The sequence below is a fragment of the Mauremys mutica genome, chromosome 2 (genome assembly GCF_020497125.1).
Source record: "Mauremys mutica isolate MM-2020 ecotype Southern chromosome 2, ASM2049712v1, whole genome shotgun sequence".
NCBI classification, from domain to species: Eukaryota; Metazoa; Chordata; order Testudines; family Geoemydidae; genus Mauremys; species Mauremys mutica.
The window spans coordinates 163445847-163466204 of record NC_059073.1 but is presented as its reverse complement, the minus strand read 5'-3'; the positions used below and the strand labels follow the sequence as shown (position 1 = coordinate 163466204).

General features: G+C 49.6%; 1 protein-coding gene across 1 annotated transcript in view; it reads right to left on the bottom strand.

Moving 5' to 3' along the window:
- Positions 1-19508, bottom strand: part of LOC123362753 (serine/threonine-protein kinase SBK2-like) — a 37939-nt gene extending 18431 nt beyond the window's left edge. The window contains exon 1 of the mRNA XM_045003212.1: positions 17654-19508. Within this exon, the coding sequence (XP_044859147.1) occupies positions 17654-17656 (3 nt within the window). The 5' untranslated portion in view covers positions 17657-19508. The remainder of the gene's footprint in view (positions 1-17653) is intronic.
- Between the last annotated feature and the right edge of the window lie 850 nt (positions 19509-20358).

The following is a 20358-nucleotide window of genomic DNA, read 5'->3' as shown; positions in this document are numbered from 1 at the left end:
TCTTTAATCTTTCCTCATATGGGACCCTCTCCAAACCCCTAATCATTTTAGTTGCCCTTTTCTGAACCTTTTCTAGTGCTAGCATATCTTTTTTGAGGTGAGGAGACCACATCTGTACACAGTATTCGAGATGTGGGCGTACCATTCCTTTCTTTGAGGAGCTCTCACAGACTCTGTAGCAGATAGATTACCCGTTCCTGCCCTGAGGGGTTTAAAAAGCGGCCTGGCAGGGCTTGAAAGCTGCAGCTCTAAAAGCTGAGCTGATTGGGGAAGCGGCTGCAGCTGGGCCACACCCTAATCAGGCCACAACTGGCCTGTATACAAAGGCCAGGGATGCCAGGAGCAAACAGTCTTGCTCTGCTTGTAGAGGGAGAAGGACCTGGTTGCAGGGCATGAGACACAAAGTACCTGAGTGGAGCAGGGCTGGGGAAAGGCACAGGAGCTGGGGAGCTCCTGCCTGCAAAGCCCCAGGCTGTGGCCTAGCATTAGGCCAAGAGGTACTGGGGGTTGCAGGGGCCAGCCCAGGGGTAGGCAAAGGCAGCAGGTCCAAACCCCTTTGCTGATGATGAGTGGCTTCTACTGCAGTCTGCCCCAGTGAACAGGGCCTAGATGGAGACTGGGCAGTAGCCAATATTGAGGCAAAGTGGGGATAGTGGGGTGGGGGTTCTCCTGGGAGGGGAGACCCAGTTAAAGGGGCACTGGGGTTCAGGGAGGGACTTGGGGGCCAGTAGCTGGAAGGTGGATCACTGGCCTGCAGAGGGCTGGATTGAGCCCAGGATATCCAGCAGGAGGCACTGCAGGGGTGAGTCAGGCCTGTCTACAGTCTCATAGACTTTAAGGTCAGAAGGGACTATTATGATAATCTAGTCTGACCTCCTGCACAATGCAGGCCACAGAATCTCACTCACTCACTCCTGTAACAAACCCCTAACCTATGTCTGAGTTATTAAAGTCCTCAAATTGTGGTTTGGAGACCTCAAGCTGCAGAGAATCCTCAAGCAAGTGACCCATGTCCGTCCCCCACTGCTACTGCTGCCTTTTGGTGCTGCTGAGCTTTGATATTCTGCAGCAGAAAAGTCCTTGAGCCACAACATTGCCTCTTCTTTGTTCTGTGAAATTTTGTTGTGTTTGGCTAAGATATAACATGTTAACTATCACCATTTTCCATCTCTTGCTCAGGAAACATAGGCAGCAGCCAAACTCATCTTCTTTCTTATAGCATTCAAAAAGCATTCTAATACTTCTGGGGTTGCTAGGTGGATCCCTTTATGCCACCACTCTAAGTATGAATGAGGCAGTTGTCTATAATGTGCTGCATAGTCACAATCACAATCACAATTTAGTGATTCTTTAATTTTCCATTTGTGGAGGAGACATCGACACCTTTCATGGATTGGGGAGGAGATAACAACCTTCATGTAGTCTCCTGTTACATTTGAAGGAACAACAAATGTCATCAAATTGGTGACCAAATGTCATTTAAGGACCTCCTGGTCAGAAAAGCAACAGCAACCAAAATAATAACTGAACAAGAACATTCTCAAGAGCCAGACATGCAGCTACGCTGCAAAAACAGCAACAGATACTGCATCAAGAACAACCAGGAACTGCCACTATATGAGGGCAGATAGCTGAGCTGGAGGTACCCCCAAACAACCTTCCAGATCCAGCACCTGGTTCCCACTGCCCAGGATAATAACCTTCTTCAGCTACCAGCAAATGTACTCAGTTCTGTAGCTTAAGTGCAGCAGTCAATACTGAAGGCTCAGTGTTCAAATGCTGCTGCTGATGCATAATAAAGAAGTCATTATAGTTACATTTAATAGAATTTGTGTTTACCTTTGTATGAAAAAGGAACCTAGGAAGTTGCACACAAATAAACAACATTACAAGAACATTAAGGTTTCAAAGTCAAATACCCAAAGGCTAGGAAAAGATTTTCAGCTAGCTGGAGAACCTTAACTCTGCCCCTTAAAACAGAAAACTGCTTCTCTCTGGCAGGTGTGACATTAGCAACAGCTGGGACTTACCCAGCACATCTCCAATGGGCTACAGAGCCTTTCATCTGTTATTCCCCAGTGTGAACCTAGCCCTGTACAACAGCACTAACAGCTGTTCCCAGCTAATGGCCAATTAGTAGCCCCAGTGTGAAATTAGTTTGGTGGGTCTCATCTCCAGCTCCCTTTTCACAATTTCACCCCCATTCTCACTCTGCACAAACAAGCAAATTCAGCAGAGATATCAGGAACTGTCTGGGCTATTGAGAACAAGCTGCTCAGGTGATCCCCAGTGACAGCACCTCCACACCATACCAATGCTAGGGGCAGCTGGCAGAGCTGTACGTGCGGAAAGCTGTCCTGCATACAAACGGAGCTCTGTTTACCATGACTCTCATGCTGATGCCTTTTGCCAGCACTAAAACTATTTTTAAGATGAAGTTTATGGTAAAATCTAAGCTATTTACATATATGCAAATAGGCTATTAGACTTTGCATGGAATGACACCATTGGCAGTTCTGTACAGACTCTATGGTCCCATGATGCTCAGCTCTGCTGGGTAGGCTGCATTTGCTCCCCCCTTCCAGAGAGCACCAGCCTGCTTGGAGCCTGAAGCTAGGGCAGGGGAGATTCCCCTGGCTTCCCCCCATCTCTCTCCCTTCTCCTACTATTAATATACCTCTGACCTGCCAGCACCCCTGCCCAGTGCCAGCAGGAGGCCAAACTGTCCCAGACAGTGATGCAGGATGGGGGTGACCACTCTGTTCCCATGAAAGTGGGGCTGGGGTCGTGTGCTCACCCAGCTCCCAAGCATAGGTAGGGCTCTCAGTTGCTGCTGCCAGCTGCACAGGCCATTTGTGCTGTGAGGTCATTTTTCTCTATTCCATCGCTTTGGAATCTGCTGGCCCCCTTCCCGAAAGTGCGAGGCAGGGTCCTACCCCCACCACCAGCCAGAGTGACAGAGTGCAGTGCAAGCCAGCATCCTGCTCCCCAAGAACTCATCCCACCCATCTCCTATGGCCCAGACAGCACCTTACAGGATGCATTTTACTCTCTCTGTCCCAGTGGGCTCTCCTTGTGCCCCCCTCCCTGGGCTCAGGCATGGGCCGCACATGCAGAGCACTCAGTCCATGGTGTCCCTGGGGCTAAATGGCCATTGACAGGTCCAGATGTGGATGTAGAGTTGCAGAAGAGTAGCACCCCCCTGCATTGCCCCAGCCCTGGGCTATGGCTCAGGCTGCATGGGATGGGGGCCAGCAAGGGCCATAGGGCAGCTGCACTCTTCCAGAGTGGGGAGATGGTCTCAGCACAGATCCCCTCCCTGCCCTCTAGGTGCAGAGACTCCCTGTGGGCACCTTGCAGGGCAATTAACTGCACTGTGTCTAGTTGGGAATGGAACCCACCAGCCAAGCCTCACTGCAAAATGTGTTTGTGAACGACATGGGTTCCCAGCCACATCAGGCCCCCAACAGGAGTGGGATTTAGGGGTGACAGCAAGGTGGGTGGAGCTGAGAGCCTGAACTCTTGACTTCTCTCCCTGACTCTGTGCCTGAGCTGCAGAGTGACAATGTGCATCCCTTCCCATGTCAGTGACTCAATTTCTCCATGAGTGTCCTAGGCAATGACAAGCAAATGCTCCATATTGATGAGGTGAGCAGTTATTGATGGGAGTGAGGCGTGGATATCTGAGGGCTGTCCCGGGTGAGGGAGGCTGTCCCAGTATTGCCAGGCTCCACAGATCAAAACCCATGAGTCAGACCCCAACAAATCATGAGAATTTATCTGAATTATATTGTGTTTTTTGGTCTTTTGATTTTCAAACTACCCCACTCACTCTGTGTGTGTGTGTGTGTGAAATAATAAGTGTGGCCAATGCTCCCAAATGTATTGGGTCCGGTGGTTCTGTCCCCACTGCTGCAACTCACACCCTACATCTGCCCAGCAAGTAATTCTGCCTCCAACCTCCAAATCAATCCTGTCCCCCTAGTCCCTTCAGGTCAGGCCTCCAGCCCCCCTCTACCCCTTCCCTGCTGGCTGTTGCAGGAGGGGAGTAGATGGATCAACTTGTCCCCATTGCTCACAGGAGGGGAGAGGGGAGGAGGAGTGGAGCCATCCTGGGCTGCTGGGCTCTTTAGCCTCCTCCTCCCCTCAGCAACCCAAACCCATGTTTTTGGGAGGGGTGGGGGGAGGAGGAAGCTAAAGAGCCCAGCAGCCTGGGGCAGCTCTGCTCCTCCAGCCCCTTGTCCTGTGAGAGTCTCTTCGCACTGCTGAGGGGAGGGAGAGGGAGAGAGGAAGGGAGAGAGCTGTTCCTGCAGCAGCTCTGATTGGTTGCTGTACCCCAGGAGGTGGGAAAGTAGGGCAGGCAGCCAATCAGAGGGGGGTTTCCAATTATACAGGTCTCAAGTTCACTAGGGCTAGAAAAAGGCCACTCAGCCCAGCCCAGTGCTAGGGTTGCCAACTTTCTAATCGCACAAAACCGAACACCCTAGCCCCGCCTCTTCCCAAGGCCCCACCCCCTGCTCACTACATTCCCCCTCCCTCCGTGGCTCACTCTTCCCCACCCTCACTCACTTTCACTCAACTGGGGCAAGGGCTTTGGGCACAGGAGGGGATGAGGGCTCTAACTGGGGGTGCAGGCTCTGGGTTGAGGCCAGAAATGAGGGGTACAGGGTATGGGAGGGAGCTCCAGGCTGGCGGGTAGGTCTGAAGGATTCGGAGTGCAGGAGGGGTTTGTGGGTTGAGGCAGGAGGTTGGGGTGCAGGAGGGTGTACGGGCTCTGGGCTGGGGGTGTGGGCTCTGTGGTGGGGCTGGGGATGAGGAGTTCAGGGTGTGGGAGGGGGCTCTGAGCTGGGGTGCAGGGGAGTGAGGGCTCCAGATGGGGGTGCAGGTTCTGGGGTGGGGCCAGGGATGAGGGGTTTGGGGTGCAGGAGGGGGTTCCAGGGGAGCTCAGGGCTGGGGCAGGGGGTTGGGCTTACCTTGGGTGGCTCCTGGTCTGTGGCACAGCAAGGATAAGGCAGGCTCCCTGCCTGTCCTGGCACCGTGCTGTGCCCCAGAAGCAGCCACAACAGGTCCAGCTCCTAGGCAGAGGGGCCAGGAGGCTCTGCGCACTGCTCTCACCCACAGGCACTGCCCCCCCTGCAGCTCCCATTGTCTGCGGTTCCTGGCCAGTGCTTGGGGCAGGGGCAGGGGCAGCACGTGGAGCCCCATTGCCCCCCTGCCTAGGAGCCGGACCTGCTGGCTGCTTCCAGGGCACAGCGCAGTGCCAGGACAGGTAGGGACTACCCTGTCTTAGACCTGCAGCACCGCCAACTGGACTTTTAACAGCTCAGTCAGTGGTGCTGACCGGAGCCACCAGGGTCCCTTTTCAACCAGGCGTTCCCATTGGAAAACAGATGCCTGGCAACCCTATATAAGAGTGCAGCCTCCTTCCCAGGCAAGGCAAGGCAAGGGACTGGCCAGGCAGCAGGCCCTGGGTGTGGCAGTGAGCCCTTGAGCTGGCACTGCGATGGTGCAGGATTTGAGCCTCACTCTGCTGTGCCTGGTGAGTTGATACTTCCTGTGCACTGACATTTCTGCAAAGTAGCTTCCTTCCACCTTGAGCAGTGGCTTGGAGACAGCAGGACAGCACTGTGCCTGGAGTGGCCTGAGGTCCTGATATCTCTAGGGCTTTGTAGGCAAAAGGCTGATGTTTGAAAATATGCCCTCTGGCTTGCATCCAGTGTCTTTCACACAGCAGCAGAGACGTGTCCCATGTCGTTAGTCCCACTAAAGAGAGCCAGACCCACTACTGCCTTGGGTTTCACACCCAATGGTGCTCTTGAGGGCACTGTGGACAGCCCTAAATTCCTTGTGCTTTTGCTCTGCTCCCCTTGCCAGGACCACAGGCAGGATTTGGGGATTTGGAGCAGGCTTGAATTTCGGTATCCCACTTTGGTTGATTCATTTGGGAATGCTGGGGCAGAGAGGATCATGGGATTGACTAACTCCAGGCATGGGAACTTTCTGGGAACTTACCTGTGTAAGCAGAGTTAGGATGAGCTCTACCCTGACATCTGGTGGTGAGTTGTGGCAAGTGTGGAAAAGAACTTCAGGAGCTGATCTGGTTTGCATAGGCACACCCATCCTGCCTAGCATGAGCCCACAGCAGCCCAAAATGGTCACTTTGACAGCTGTGGGAGCCCCAGTTTCTCTGTTATTGGGGCAGGAGGAATAAAGCATTGTTACCCTGATTATGTGAATGAAGGACTATGAAACTGTTTTATGACAGAGGGTGTCAGCATCAACTAAGTAGCACTCGCTAGACTAGGGACATGGGTTCCAAAACCCAGTGATTAAAAAGAAACTGGGGATAGATGTTTGTATTTGATGGTATGGGTACCTTTTGAGGGTATAAAATACTAATTATATTTTTGTCTCTCTACTGTGAAATAGCAGAACTAATTTGGATTCTATTAGGGGGTTAATTACAGGCTGCTGTGCTGGATTTGTTTTGGGTTAATGGTGTACTTGCACTGGGGCTTCCCTGCTACAACCAGAAATCACTAAAGAGCTAAGATTGCTGTGTTGACTAGTAGAGGAGCCTGAAGAGCTCTTGCTAAGCAGCTGACAGAGCTGAGCAGCTTGCAGACTGGTTGGAGTGTCAGGTGGGATGGCAAGTGGAGTGGAGCAGTTTGTGGGATGGTGGGAGCAGCTCACAGGATGGCTGGTGGAGTGGCATGGCTTGTGGTGAAGGCTGCAGCAGAACCCCATGGAGAGGTGGGGTAGTCGGCCTTGGACCACATAAGGTGTCTCCTAACACTCTGTGTGCCCCTTTCTCCCCTCCACGCAGCTGGTGGGGGGTGGGGGTGTAGAACTCTGCAGATAAACTTTTGACCAGGGACAGAGACTTTTGGGTTTATGTTATGCAACCTGTTTGTGGTGTTTCCCCAATGTAATGCCGCATTGTTTTCCTCCTTTATTAAAAGGATTTTGCTACACTCAGACTCTGTGCTGAGAGGGGAAGTATTGCCTCCTAGAGGCACCCACGGGTGGTATGTAATTGTCTCAGGTCACTGGGCTGGTTTTGCACTGTGTTATTGAAACAGAACCCCTAGATACTGAACCTGGCCCTTGTTGCTGCCAACTCAGACAGGCAGAAGGGTTACACCTGTAAAAATGTCTGTATTGTAACTCCTGAGACACACAGTGTTGTTGTGAGTGTGTAGCCACCACTCCCTGCCCAGGACAGCCAGAGCTGAAGGGTGAGACCCCACCTTACAGCCCCATCTCACCCTCCCAGCGCAGTCCCTTGGTGCCTGCAGATCCTCAGCTTCAGCCCTGGTCAATGGGTTTTTTTGTGTGTGGAGGTTTCCCAGAGAACCTGACCCACCATCTAAATTGTCAATGACTGAGCAGCCTATTGGTTCCCTTTCCCTGACTAGCTTGTCCCCGCTTGTGTCCTAGGCCTGCTTTGGGAACAGCCTTCAAACCAGCCTTGCCCTTAGGGGCCAATCCCACCCATGTGGATAAGAAGGGCCCTCAGAGCACAAGAGCCTTTTACAGCTTGGTTCCCAGATAATCAGTAGGAAGCAAGGCCGGCTTTAGGCCTGTTCCACCAATTCCTCCAAATCGGGCCCTGCACCCAGTGAGAATCCCTTCCCTGGCTAGAGGCGCTTTTTAAATTTTTACTCACCTGGCGGCGCTCCGGGTCTTCAGCAGCACTTTGGCGGCGGGTCCTTTGCTTTCTCTGGGTCTTTGGCAGCAGGTCCTTCAGTGCTGCCGAAGACCTGGAGTGAGTGAAGGACCTGCCACCGAAGTGCCACCAAAGACTCGGAGCACTGCCTGGTGAGTACAAGCCCCACGTGTTTTTTTACATGTGTGGATTGTTTTGGTTTTTTTTAAGTTATCCCTGCTGGGGCCCCATCGAAACTGTTCGAATTGGGCCCCGCACTTCCTAAAGCCAGCCCTGGTAGGAAGCTAAGGGATATTTCTAGGAACATTTCTCACCCTGTGAAAGGGGGTTTTATAAACTCCTGGGAGAGCAAATCTGGTCCCAGCTCTGCCCTCCCTGGCCAGTGAGAGGAGAAAACAAGACCTTGAGCTGTGCTGTGAAGCACAGAGTCCAGAAAGTAATCCTCCAAAGCACTACCCTGTTGGGAGGGAGCAGTATGGTGGAGTCTGCAAACAGGTCCCTACCTCAGAGCCCCACCCACCCATGCTGGCGTAAACTGATGCATGAAATCCCTCCTGAGCTGATGAAAAGTCTTTCAGCTCCCTGGAGATGTGCCAAACTCACCTCCCCAAGTTCCAGCTACTGCCCCTGTCCAGGGCTTAGCTCTCTCCCAGCTCCCAACATGCCCAGAGATGCCCAAACTGCTACCAACCTCCACCCACCCCTGTGACAAGCCTCTGATGTACCTCAGCAGCCAAGGAACACACTGCCACTAGCCCATATAGAGCACTATCCAATCAGCCTGCCTTTGGATCACTCTCCCTGGGAACACTGCTTAGTGTTGGCTGCAATGACAACACAGTCTGGAGATCCTTGGCCCATTCATATGTTTCACTGCAGTTCTGGGAGAAATTACCACCAGAACAAAATACTACTCACATAGAAACTTTGCTGTGGGAGGGACTGATGAATACTGGGTGCACCTACATCAACTCCATTAACATATGTTTCCTGAGGACTCCATATCAGGTAGGAGATGCTCAGAGCATGAGGAGAGGGAATTGTACAGCTCAGTGATGGTGACCTGTAGTAGAATTTCTCTATATAAGAGCTAGGTATTACTAATTCCCAGCAATTACTGGGGCAACCTAATGCTAATGACTGAAATATGCCAGCTGACAGATAGGCAATAAAAAAAAGCACAACTGGTGCATCACGTACTGTGCTCTGACAAGTGTAGCCTCACTTTGACTATTCAGAATGACACTGCCAGTTTTTCTTTCACACACTTTAGTTTTATTTGCCTATAACATCAATGGTACAACACACGCAGACACAGCACTGCTTCCCACAGTGCGCCAGGCACTTTCCAAACACAACAGCAAATTCCTCTCTGCCCCAAAGAGCTAATCACCTGAAAGAGCCTTTGGAAACCTCACACACATCTTCATCACTAGCTTTTTCTTGCCAGTCTCTCTCCTTTGTGGGTTTTGGGAATACGTGCCTATAACAGCAGTGCATGTGCATGCGCGCGCACGCGCGAGCACACACACACACACACGCACACACCCCTGCTGTTTCCTAATCCTAGTTCTGCACAGTGCTAGTTGTGAGACTAACCAGTAGCTAAATTATCCTTCCTCAGCTTCTTTTGGGTGCCTGAGGTTATGATGGCCAGGTTAACACCTGGATGACCAAAAGGATCAAGCTCTAAGGCTTAGATCCTTACAGATTTAAGCACCTAATTCCCACTGATTTCAGTGGGAGTTAGGCCCAGATCCTCAAAGGTATTTAAGCATCAAACTGACCCCTTAGGCCTGTCTAAACTAGTGTGCGGCGGATGATCTCCTGCCAATGTAGCTTCCCTAGAAGCACAATGCTGGGAGTGCTAGTGAACAGTGGCCATTGCTGATTTAACCACCATGTTCTCTAACACTCGGTGTTAACAAAATGGCATTAACATGCCAGCAGCTGGTTTGCACTAGCACTCCACCACTGCTCCTTCTGGGTAAGCTGCACTGGGGATAGCGCCTGTGGGGAGATTCTCACAAATATGCTAGTGCAGTCAGGGCTTAGGGAGGAAAACTGAGACATAGCTGGAAAGGAGTTAGAGGGACAGAGCCCTGCAGTGGGTGGGTGAGGATATGCTGGCAGATTGGCCTGAGACAGGGGCAGAGCAGAATGTATCTGCACACAAGGCATTTTCTCTTCTTTGCAATGGCACACAGGACCAGCGCTGTAGCTGTTGCTGAGTACCAAGCTGGAGATGTTGTGGAGACACAGCAACTTTTAACCGTCAGCCCATTTTCTCTCCTGATTTATGATTTTAACTAGATTTGGATTGTTCTGAGGTCAGGTCCCTGCAACACATCACTGAAGGGAAGAGACAGTGTGCTGAGCTCTCAGCAGTGGCATTTGGGAGAAACACGGCCCATCAGCTGAGTCAAACTCCAGGAAGTGCCCGCCAGACGAGGCCATCGATCAGGGCCACAGGGAGCCAGGGGACCAGAAGTCGCAGTTCCCAGAACGAGTCTGTGTCCCAATAATTGCTGTAACTGAGGCTGTTTCTGGTCATAAGCCAGAAGGAGTCAGTGCTGCTCCAAGCAGGTTCTTAACCAAGGAGAAGGAATCAGATTTCTGGACACATCAGGTGCGCTGCATGCTACCATATCACATATACCCAAGAGTGTCATCAAGAATGAATGCAGCTGACCGCTCCTACTCCTCAGGATGTCTTCTCCTCTCCAAAGACTCCCCCTCCCACTCTTTAATGGTAGTGGGCATTACATGGATGAATTTCCTGTATCCCATTGCAGTGTTAACTGAAACAGCATTTGATACAAAGCCCCAAATGCAGCTCTGAGACTGAATGCCAGCCAGGGGAACTATATTTACCACAAACCTGAGTAGACAATCTATATTTTAAACCACAAAAAGTATGTAGCAAACAGAGTATGGCTGAACTAGCACAGGAATTACAGAGCTTTACAGGCAATAGTTCAATGCAACAATCAGGTTCTGTGATAATCAGCTAAGCAATTACTGGACAAAACAAAAACCACAGAAATTAAAGATTTGTGCTGCTAGTCAGAGTCAGAAAGCACACTGTGCCTTGATTTAGCTGCTCTGAACCTGGGCACTCTGTGCTGAGGGGAGTTTGAACACTGAGCCTCAGGCTTGCGCTTGTTGGTAAATTTAAGGGTCACATGTGTACAAAAGGGTCATTTTGTTCCCACTGTCTTGGTTCCTGACTGTCACCAAGTTATAGTTTGTTGTTGTTTTATTGTGTTTCTGGAGCAGTGCGGAGCTCCCAGCTCTAGAGTCTCTTCAGTGGGCAAGGCCTGCTGGGGTCTGCCGGTTTTTGACAGATCTTTGCTGGACAGGCTGTTTGAGAATGCCCAGGTGGCTCTGCACATGTGACACGTGAATGCAAGAGGAGATGTCCCGGAGAGAGGGTGACAGGTAGAGGATATGTCCATTTCTCTCCCTTTCCTTTGGTGATGATGTTTTTGTACTGTTTGTATTTTCCCCTTCCCTGCCCTGGCCCATGGGGAGAAGAATGAGTGCTCTCGTGCTCTGCCTGCTAGCAACCTCCCTTCCTTCTGGGAAATGGGCTCAAATTGGGTAAAGAAAAGTCATGGTGCTATTCCAAGTTCTGCCCACAAATAAAGCTCCGCCCATCTGAGATGCAAAAATGACATACCAAAATGAGATGCAACTCGCAGCAGATTGTGCAGATGTTCAGAATATGCTAGTGTGGCTTGCTAGGCTCCTGAGGCTTGGATACCTCTGGGTGGGGCTGGTTACCCCCTGGGATCCGTTGGGCTCCTGGGGCGTGGGTACTCCTCCTTGAGGCCTGGGTAACCTTGGGTGGGGCTGGATACTCTCAGGGGATCTTCCAAATTTACTGGACTTCTCTGAGGGTTCCACCTTGGCTGGGCTCGCCTGTCCCAAATTTACACCAGGATAACAATTTGCTACTCTCCTGCTGGTTGTATCCTGCTGATAGCAGAATCCTGGGGCTCACTCACATGCTGCTGGGTGTGACTTGCACCAACTAATTCATTTTTACACCCAAATCACACTACAGTTCCCAAATGGCTCCTACTTGTTGGGGCTCAGCTCTGGGAGGGTGGGGGTTGGCTCCTGAGTGGGGCTTAGATGTTTCCCAGCCACATCTGACCTGGCTCCCTTGAAGAGGGACTTAGACATGCCCTAGACTCTGCTGGGCTTCTCTCAGCTCTGGGACTTGATGCCCCCTTCAGGGGGCTTGGATGCCGGGCTGTGCTCTGTTGTGCTTCTCTGACCTGGCTTTCCCCATAGTTGGGCTCTTGCTCCTTGGGTTCCCCCATAGAGGGGCCTGGATATTCTCTGCAGCTCTGCTGAGCTTCACTGGGCTCCTCCAGCCTGGCTCCCCCAGGTTCTGCTGCTACTTGGGCAACACTCCTGCTCAGAAGAGGTTGGAGTCCCTCCTGCCCCTTCAGAACTCTGGGCTCCTCAGGTCTGGATCCCGCACCAGCTTTGGCTCCTAAGGGTCACATCACTCTGGGCTCCACCGAGCTCGCTTCCCACTGGTGGGGCTGGGCTCCTTGTGTTTGGCTACCCATCAGTGGTGGTGGGAAGCCCCGTTGTGCTCTGTAGATCTGGCTTCCCCCTTACTGGATCTCAGCTGCCTCTGGTGTTCTGGCCGGGAACGGGGCATGTCAGCTTCAACAGTTAGTGTAGTTCTCCAGCCATCTGGGTATGTCTACTCTGCAATTCAAAACCTGTGGCTGGCCTGTGCCAGCTGACTCAGACTAAGGGGCTCGGGCTAAGGGGCTATTTATTTGTGGTGTGGGCATTTGGGCTTGGGCTGAAGCCTAGGCTCTAGGACCCTGAGAGTTGGGGGTTCCCAGAGCTCCCAATTGTTCCTGCAGGTTAATGGCGATCTAGCCACATATTGCTGAGGTGACTGACAGCTCTAATGGCACCCAGCTACCTGGTGAAGGACCCATGCGCTCCATGGTTTGAGTTTTATCCGACAAAGAGAAGTTTATGGTCATAGTACCAGGAGGGTGGATTTGCAGCTGACACACAACAAATGTTCCCGGTAGAATGAGCCGGAATGGCAAATATAGCAGCGCATCATTCAGTCTAATTCAAGTCTTTGGTAATTACATTAAAATATCTTCAAGTTGTTATGTGACAAATTGCCTATTGCTGTATGATTATCCTGCTTATCTGGGCACCAGCTGTAACTGCAGCCTTTTCTGCATCCTGGCACAGATTAGATCCTGCTCCCATATTTCTGCAGCTACATTGTTGCATATGAAACAGTCATCTATTATTATACTAAACAATGAGAGAAATAGTTCTGATTGCATGAAGCACACGTGGAATGTGGGCCAGTTAAAAGCACATGCTAGGTTGAACCTCCCTGAGCTCCTCTGCCATTGTGTGTTTAGCAAATGCTGAAATACATCAGCTCGTCAGTTAACTTCCAGAACTTCCTGTTCTTCTCTTTCTTACAACAGCTGAGGCTGCTGCTGTTCATTCTTGACTCAGGGCTGTCTCTCCTGCTTTGAAAGAGGATGATGACCTTGAAATAGAACCTTTTGCCTATTATCTAAAGGGATGGACACCTGAGACTGTGAGGTGTACTGCCCTCTTTCCTGAAGCTGCTACTTTAGTGAGATGTCCAGGATAAACATGATCCTTATATCATGGTCTGTGGTAGCTGTGTTCTCTTCCTTCCATGGTTCCATTATGTTTTGTTGCAGTGGAAAATGGTGAGAGTGTTAATCTGCAAGGCTTTTTTTTATTACAGCGCTCAGACATTAGGGGCCATTTTTGGCCCCTAATTTTGGTCCCTAACATTAGATACCACAGGCCTGAGTTGCAAAGGTCCTGAGCATTCACAATACCTACTGGAGACAAGGGGAACTGCCTCTGAAAATCAGATTCTAGGTGCCTCCAGATGAGCACCCCAACCCAGGCATCCAAATACTGGCAAAGCAAAAGAACCAAAAGCTTCAGGATGCTCCTACACCCTGTCTCCCCTTATTAGGGGCAAGTAATGGGTCTGTTCCCTATGGTGAAAGAGCTGTCCCAGTCTCAATCCCTTTGGGTCATGCTGATCACTGTGCCACAGAAACCAGGACATGTGCAGCTCAGCTTCCTCGGGAGAAGAAGGAAGCGGGGGTGGAGGTGCAGTGGGGATTGTTTCCAGTGTTATTGAAATACAAGGGTCCTTTGTACTGTTCTCCTCTCCTGGAAGCTTACAAACAAGTCCTTACATGTTTAGCCAGACCCTTCCTGTCCATCTGTGGAACCGTATCTTTGCGTTGAGAGCAAGGGAGGCTCATTTCAGCCCAAAGGGAACTTTTCAGGGAAAGTTTCTATGGAGGGAAAATAAGATTTAGGACTGAGCCTGTCTTTTAGACAGAACTCTGGAGCTGCTGTCAGGGCTCTATAATAACCCTCTTGCTTAAGGCCAAGATTTTCAAAGGGGCCCGAGGGAGTTAGGTGACCAACTCCCACTGGAAGTCTAACTCCCTTGGGCCACACTGGAAGTCAGTGGGAACTGGGCAACTAGCTCCGTTAGTCCCTTAGAAAAGCCTAGTCTTGAGCAACAAGTCCCTGTTTAGCCACTCAGACCCGGGGACAGCAATGACTTTAAATGGGACTGTGATTCCCCCTATGTTTTCAGAAATGGCTGGGCTAATGGGAGCATTTACAAGAACAAGAGCAAGAACAAAAAGGTGCCAGTGGAGGAGAGTTTGAGGGAAAATCTCTGAATAGATAGGAGCAGCGGCAGAGCCTGAGCATGGCAAGATGTGACAGACTCTTATAATTGGAGTGAGGTTCTCATTACTGGGAAGAACTGCCTGGTTCCAGATTGCCTGGTTACACACACAAACTCAGCGCCATGGGTTATGGCTATGACAATGCCACTGCATTCCAGAAAGACAGAAAACTGGGCAGCTTTGTGTGATAGGCTGGTGTGATGGGATCCCCGGGGTGCAGCTCGGGATTATTATGCCCCCTTAACTCTCCAGCCTGGGCTGTGTCTCACCATGCTTTGCTATTGACAAGCAGCAAAACCCTCTGGGTGCTGTTATCACTCAGCACAACCGCAGTGTGGAGCCCCACACCCAGCTAGATTGCATGAATGCTTTCAGAGTCACTCATGAATCACACAGAGAAAGGCACCAGCCAAATTCCCCCAGCTCCCAGCCTTGTAGCTCAGGAATACCGTCTTGCATTGCTCAAGACAAGGAGTGCAAATTTATTAATTGGTTCACCACTTCATCAATGGAAAGTGGATATACACCAGCCTTTGTAAACCTGAGCAGGTAAACTCACTGGTAAAGATAAACAGCTAAAAAAATTATAGACTACAGAAGATAGATTTTAAGTGATTATAAGTGATAGGCAGAGAGTCAGAGTAGTTACAAAATAAAATAAAATATAAGCACGCAGTCTAAACTCTCAACCCTAGTAGACTGAGCAATATCTAGGTTAAGCGATATTTCTCACCCCCTATAATATACAGGTTTGTCCCTTAAACCTGTACCAGTCTTTTCTGTTGGAGTCTTCAGTCTTCTGAGTGTCCTTGTTGCTTTCAGCATAGATGGGAGCAGGAGAAAGGAGCCCCAGCCTGGGGCTCCTGTGTTCTGATTTATACCCTTAGTCCATGTGCTTGGAGAACACAACTCCAGTCATGTCTGTTGGGCACTCCAGGCAAGGTTGAGCAATTCCCCTGCTGTGCCTTATGCAGGTGAGTCATTGAATTGTAGCTCCCTTCCTTGGCAATGGCTGATGATGGTTTGTTTGACACCCCGCCTGAGCACTGGTTACTTTCCTTGCTGTTGTCCCTGGGGAGCTAATATCTGGCTGATTCCCCAGTTTACAGCCTGTTTTATTGACGACCCTACAACATAATCTCATAACTTCATGTAACCTTTCTGCCCCTCTGAGTTGGCAGCAACAAGGGCCGGGTTCAGTATCCAGGGGTTCCGTTTCAATAACGCAATGCAAAACCAGCTCGAGTCCCCACCCGGTGACCTGGGACAATTACATACCACCACCCCCGGGCACCTCTAGGAGGCAATACTTCCCCTCTCACAAGCACAGAGTCTGAGTGTAGCAAAATCCTTTTAATAAAGGAGGGAAACACTGTGGCATTACGTTGGGGAAACACTGCAAACAGGATTCATAACATAAACCATGAGCAAAAGACCCACCTCCAATTAAGTTTGGCAATGTCCTTTTCCCCTCATGGTCTTAAGTCCAAATCACCCCTAAGTCCAACAACCCAAAAGTCTCTGTCCCTGGTCAGTGCTGCCCCAGAGTTCAAAAGTTTATCTGCAGAGTTTTACCCCCCCAGCCTAGGTGGAATGGGGGGGGGGGGCACATGGGGTGTTAAGGGGCACCTTACGTGGGCCAGGGTCAACTGCCCTGCCTTTCCATGGAGTTCTGCTGCAGCCTTCACCATGAACAGCTCTACTCCACCAGCTGCTCCGTTCCTCCAGCCATACCCTGAGCTGCTCCAGCCATCCCCACAAACTGCTCCACTCTGCTCCACTCGCTGTTCCGTGGGCCACTCCAACCATCCCACAAGCTGCTCCACTCCACCAGCTAACCCATGAACCACTCCAGCTGTCCCCGCAAACTGCTTTGCTCCACTCCAACTGTCCTACAAACTGCTCTGCTTCACTCCAACTGTCCTGCAAACTGCTCTACTTTGCCAGCTGCCTAACAATATATCTTCAGGCTCCCCCACTAGTTAACACAGCACTCACTTCAGTAATTTAGTGGTTTCAGCTTGTAGTAGGGGAACCCCAGTGGTGGTGCACCATTGGCCCAAAGTGAATTCAGCTCAGCAGCCTCTAGCTAAACACCTAGCAGAATCAAAATTAACTCTGCTAATCAACAGCAGCAGACTAGGCCCTCAAAGGGGGACCCATCCCCTACTTCTCTTGATTCATTGGGTTTTGGAACCCATGTCCCTTGTCTAGCAAGTGCTACTTAGTTGATGCTGAGACCCTCTGTCATAAAGCAGTCTCATAGTCCTTCATTCACATAATCAGGGTAACAACACTTTATTCCTCCTGCCCCAATAACCGAGAAACTGGGGATCACACAGTTGTCAAAGTGACCATTTTGGGCTGCCATGGGCTCATGCTAGGCAGAGTGGGTGTGCCTATGCAAACAAGATCAGCCCCCTAAGTTCTTTTCCACACTCACCATAATTCACCACCAGATGTCAGGGTAGAGCTCATCCTGACTCCTCTTACATTCATATGCCATGATTATATACATATTTAGATAGAATAGTGACTTTCACCAGATCATAACCTTTCCCCGATACCTCACATGGCATACTTTATATGCAAGATCACAATTCTATATAAATGAGGAATATAGGGGTTGCAAGATGCTCCCACAAGGTATAGAATGTCACAGCCTGTGCAGTGGTCCCTCCATTTCAGGCTCGGAGGGAGGCCACTCTGACTTGCTGTGTCAGGCAACACAAGCTAATTAACAGTCCCTACATGCTAGGGCAGACACTAATCACAGTCTGGGCTCTGACCCTCTGGGCAGGCAGAGCAATAAACAGTCTTTAGCCTGTCTTCTGGCTAAGGCAGGCAGTAACTACAGCCTGGGCTCTAGCTTTCTAAGCGGGGCAGAGCAGTAAGTAATTAAGTAGTCTTTAGCTTAGCCTCCTAGCTAAGGCAGGCAGCCAACACAGCCTAGACGATAGTGCCTTTTGGCTGGGGCAAGCCACAATTCAGGTGCCAGCCTTCCGGCCTAGGTTGAGTAGGGTCCCACCTCAGGGGTGGGATTGGCAGCGGGGGGGAAGAGTGACCCGGGCCCACCCTACTCCACTGGGTCCCTGCCCACGGCCCTAAGAGTGGTGGGGGATCCCACCACTGGGTCAGCAGGAATCGTGCCACAACACTCTGACTCGTGTTGCAACTGCACAATCTGACTAACGTCTGGTTCCCCTGGGCTACTTCTTACCATAGTCTATTGGTGTGGCTCTGTAGTCTGTGGGCTCTCAGTGTCCTCGGGGTAACTGGCAGACAGCAATCCCAGCAGCTCTTCCCTACTCTTGGTCTCCTTCTGCAGGCAGGGCACCACATAGCTCAGGGTCTGGTCCAGAGTCCTCCTGTGGGCTAGAGAGGTCTGCCTCTGGGCCACACCTGCAGATTAATGTCTCTGGCTGCCACTGCTCAGGCCTCCCACAGCTCGGCAGGTTTGCTGTCTCCAGTCAGGACACCACCACCTCCTGCCCCAGGCTCAGGGTTGAGGGCAGCCAGCAGCAAATTGGCGACTTCTTCCTTCTGAATGTTACTGTAATTTTCAGTGACACTCGCTAGATTTGTCACTGGTTGCTTTGACACTAATTTCCTCACTAGGGAAACCAAAAGTCACTAAATCTAGCAACAAAATTGCTAAGTTGGCAACACTTCAGACAGCTTTGAGCAGAGTTTGTCTCTAATCTTTGGGCCATGGCTAAAGGTATCTGCCCCAACAGGTGCAGAGTAGGAGGATAAGTTATGGAGCGTCCAAGGCGGTGTAGAAGCTGCATGAGCAGAGCACCTAAATCCCCAGACTCTAAAATTCTAAGTGGTGACCTTTTCCAGCATGTTAGTGACAGCAAAATTTCATCATATCAGGACATTAGATTTCTCAGAAATACCCTAGTACAGAGAACTCTCCCAAGGGATTGAAATCTTGTACTAAATATTCCTTAATCCTTTGTTACAAGTGTTGTTATATTTTTATCTCTCTAAAATATTTTCTGTCTTTCTGGTTGCAATCACTTTGGCAAGAAGATTTTGGAGACTGGGATGTTACTGATAGAACAGAGGTATTGCACCTTTTATCAAAGAATAGTTGTGCTAACAGTGAATGTAGTGTGTTTATCTCTAAAATATTCTCTGTTTCACAGGCCATAACTCTTTTCCCACATACAAAACAGACTCTGAAATACTCTGCACATGAGAAGAGCTCTAAAAATCTACATTTAACAAACTAAGCCATTCAGAAGATCTCTAGCTGTACTTGTTCTGTTCCATTCCCCCATCATCCAAAGAATGGTGGGTTGGGAGGGGGGAGCAGAAAATAAAGATAGCTAAGGCTTCAGTTAATAGATGGCTAAAATGGTTATTTCCAAAATTTACAAAGGCAGAAACTTTCATTTCTCCTTGTATGGTCATTTATATTCATTCCAAGGCATGACAGTATCCTAGTCCGAAGAATAATATGCGATATGCAAAGAGATATGTAGGGCAGTTACCTGATCAGCTGCCCACACCTTGACTAAGTTTTACAAATTAAATGTGTAGGCTTCTTAGAAGTTTCTGTATTCTGCTCCCCCTAGCAACCATTTTAAAATAGAAAACCTGTCTCCTCTACATTGTGTGTAGTTATTAATCTTTTAATTCCTTTCCCTGGTTACACACTCCTATTAGAAATCCTGTTGCTATAGAGCTGCAGACTTCCCCAGCAAAGAAGAAATTTTATCTTAACAACCTGAAAATTGCCTTTCCTGCGGGAGAAAACTCCATAGCTCTATCCCACCAAGCATACATATTTCAGTTCTGAGGAAAGACTTGTGCTATCCCACCTTTGTCTCTTTGGTGCTCATTTGTCTGTCTGCCAGTAACTGGTACGGAATTTTAAAGTTGCTTTACAATAGAAAAACATTGGTATGAATTTCTTGTTGTGTTCAATAACCGGTTCATTAATGGTTAAAGGAATAATAGTTGTGCGAAGCAGCTTTGGAAGCATGTTGAACTGGCAGTGTCTTCAGGGGTGTGGCCATTCCCAGCTTGCCTAGACTGTCAGGTCTGGTTCTGCCTCCAAGGAGCTGCAAGATACAGTGGATATGACCATTGTCATGGATCTGCAGATTTTCCTGCTAGAAGAAAGGAAATTTTGGGGTAAATTAAGTTCTCTTATTCACCTCTCAAAAGACTCACAACTCCCTTTAGGGAGCATTGTGCGTGTGTATCAAGGGGTAGTGGATCAGAGAACCAGTGTTACAAATTAACAAGTGTATTAACTCATATAACTCTTAATACAAAGCCACAAGGGCAGATTTGAGAAAGTGCCAAGGGAACAACCTTTATTTACAATAAACATGAGCAAAACAATCTGTATTTTAAAGCACAAAAGTTCTGTACCAATGATAGCAAATAGAGTATTGCTGAATTTGAACATAAATTATTGAGCTTTATGGGGTGCAGTAATCGAAAGTAGATTCCAGGTGTGACCAACAGAAGAAAGTCTTATTTGGTAACACAGAAAACAACGGCTTTCCCTGCTGTCCAACAGCTTCTAGCCCACAGCCACATAGTGTCACTGGCCAAGTAGGTGCCCTGTTTGTTAATGATAAATCCAGGGCACAGTCAACTGCAGCTGCTAGTCAATATTTTCCTCTGTTGGAAAAAGCAATGGAATAAAACTGTGGATCAAAGTCTCTTCCATCTTGGACATTTATGCTACAAACAAATCCTCTTCAGGAGTCTCTGTGCTGTACTTTACTGTTGCTCCATGCGATTAAAAGCCAAGTGCATTTTGAGTGATTTGGCTGGAGAATGTATTTGGTGCTTGTGTAGAACATTTCTGGATGGTTTTCAGTGGCGGTTTGGGATAGTGGAATCTTTCTGACTGATGCATTATTGTGATTATCTCATAATTTCTTCAGTCTCAGTCTC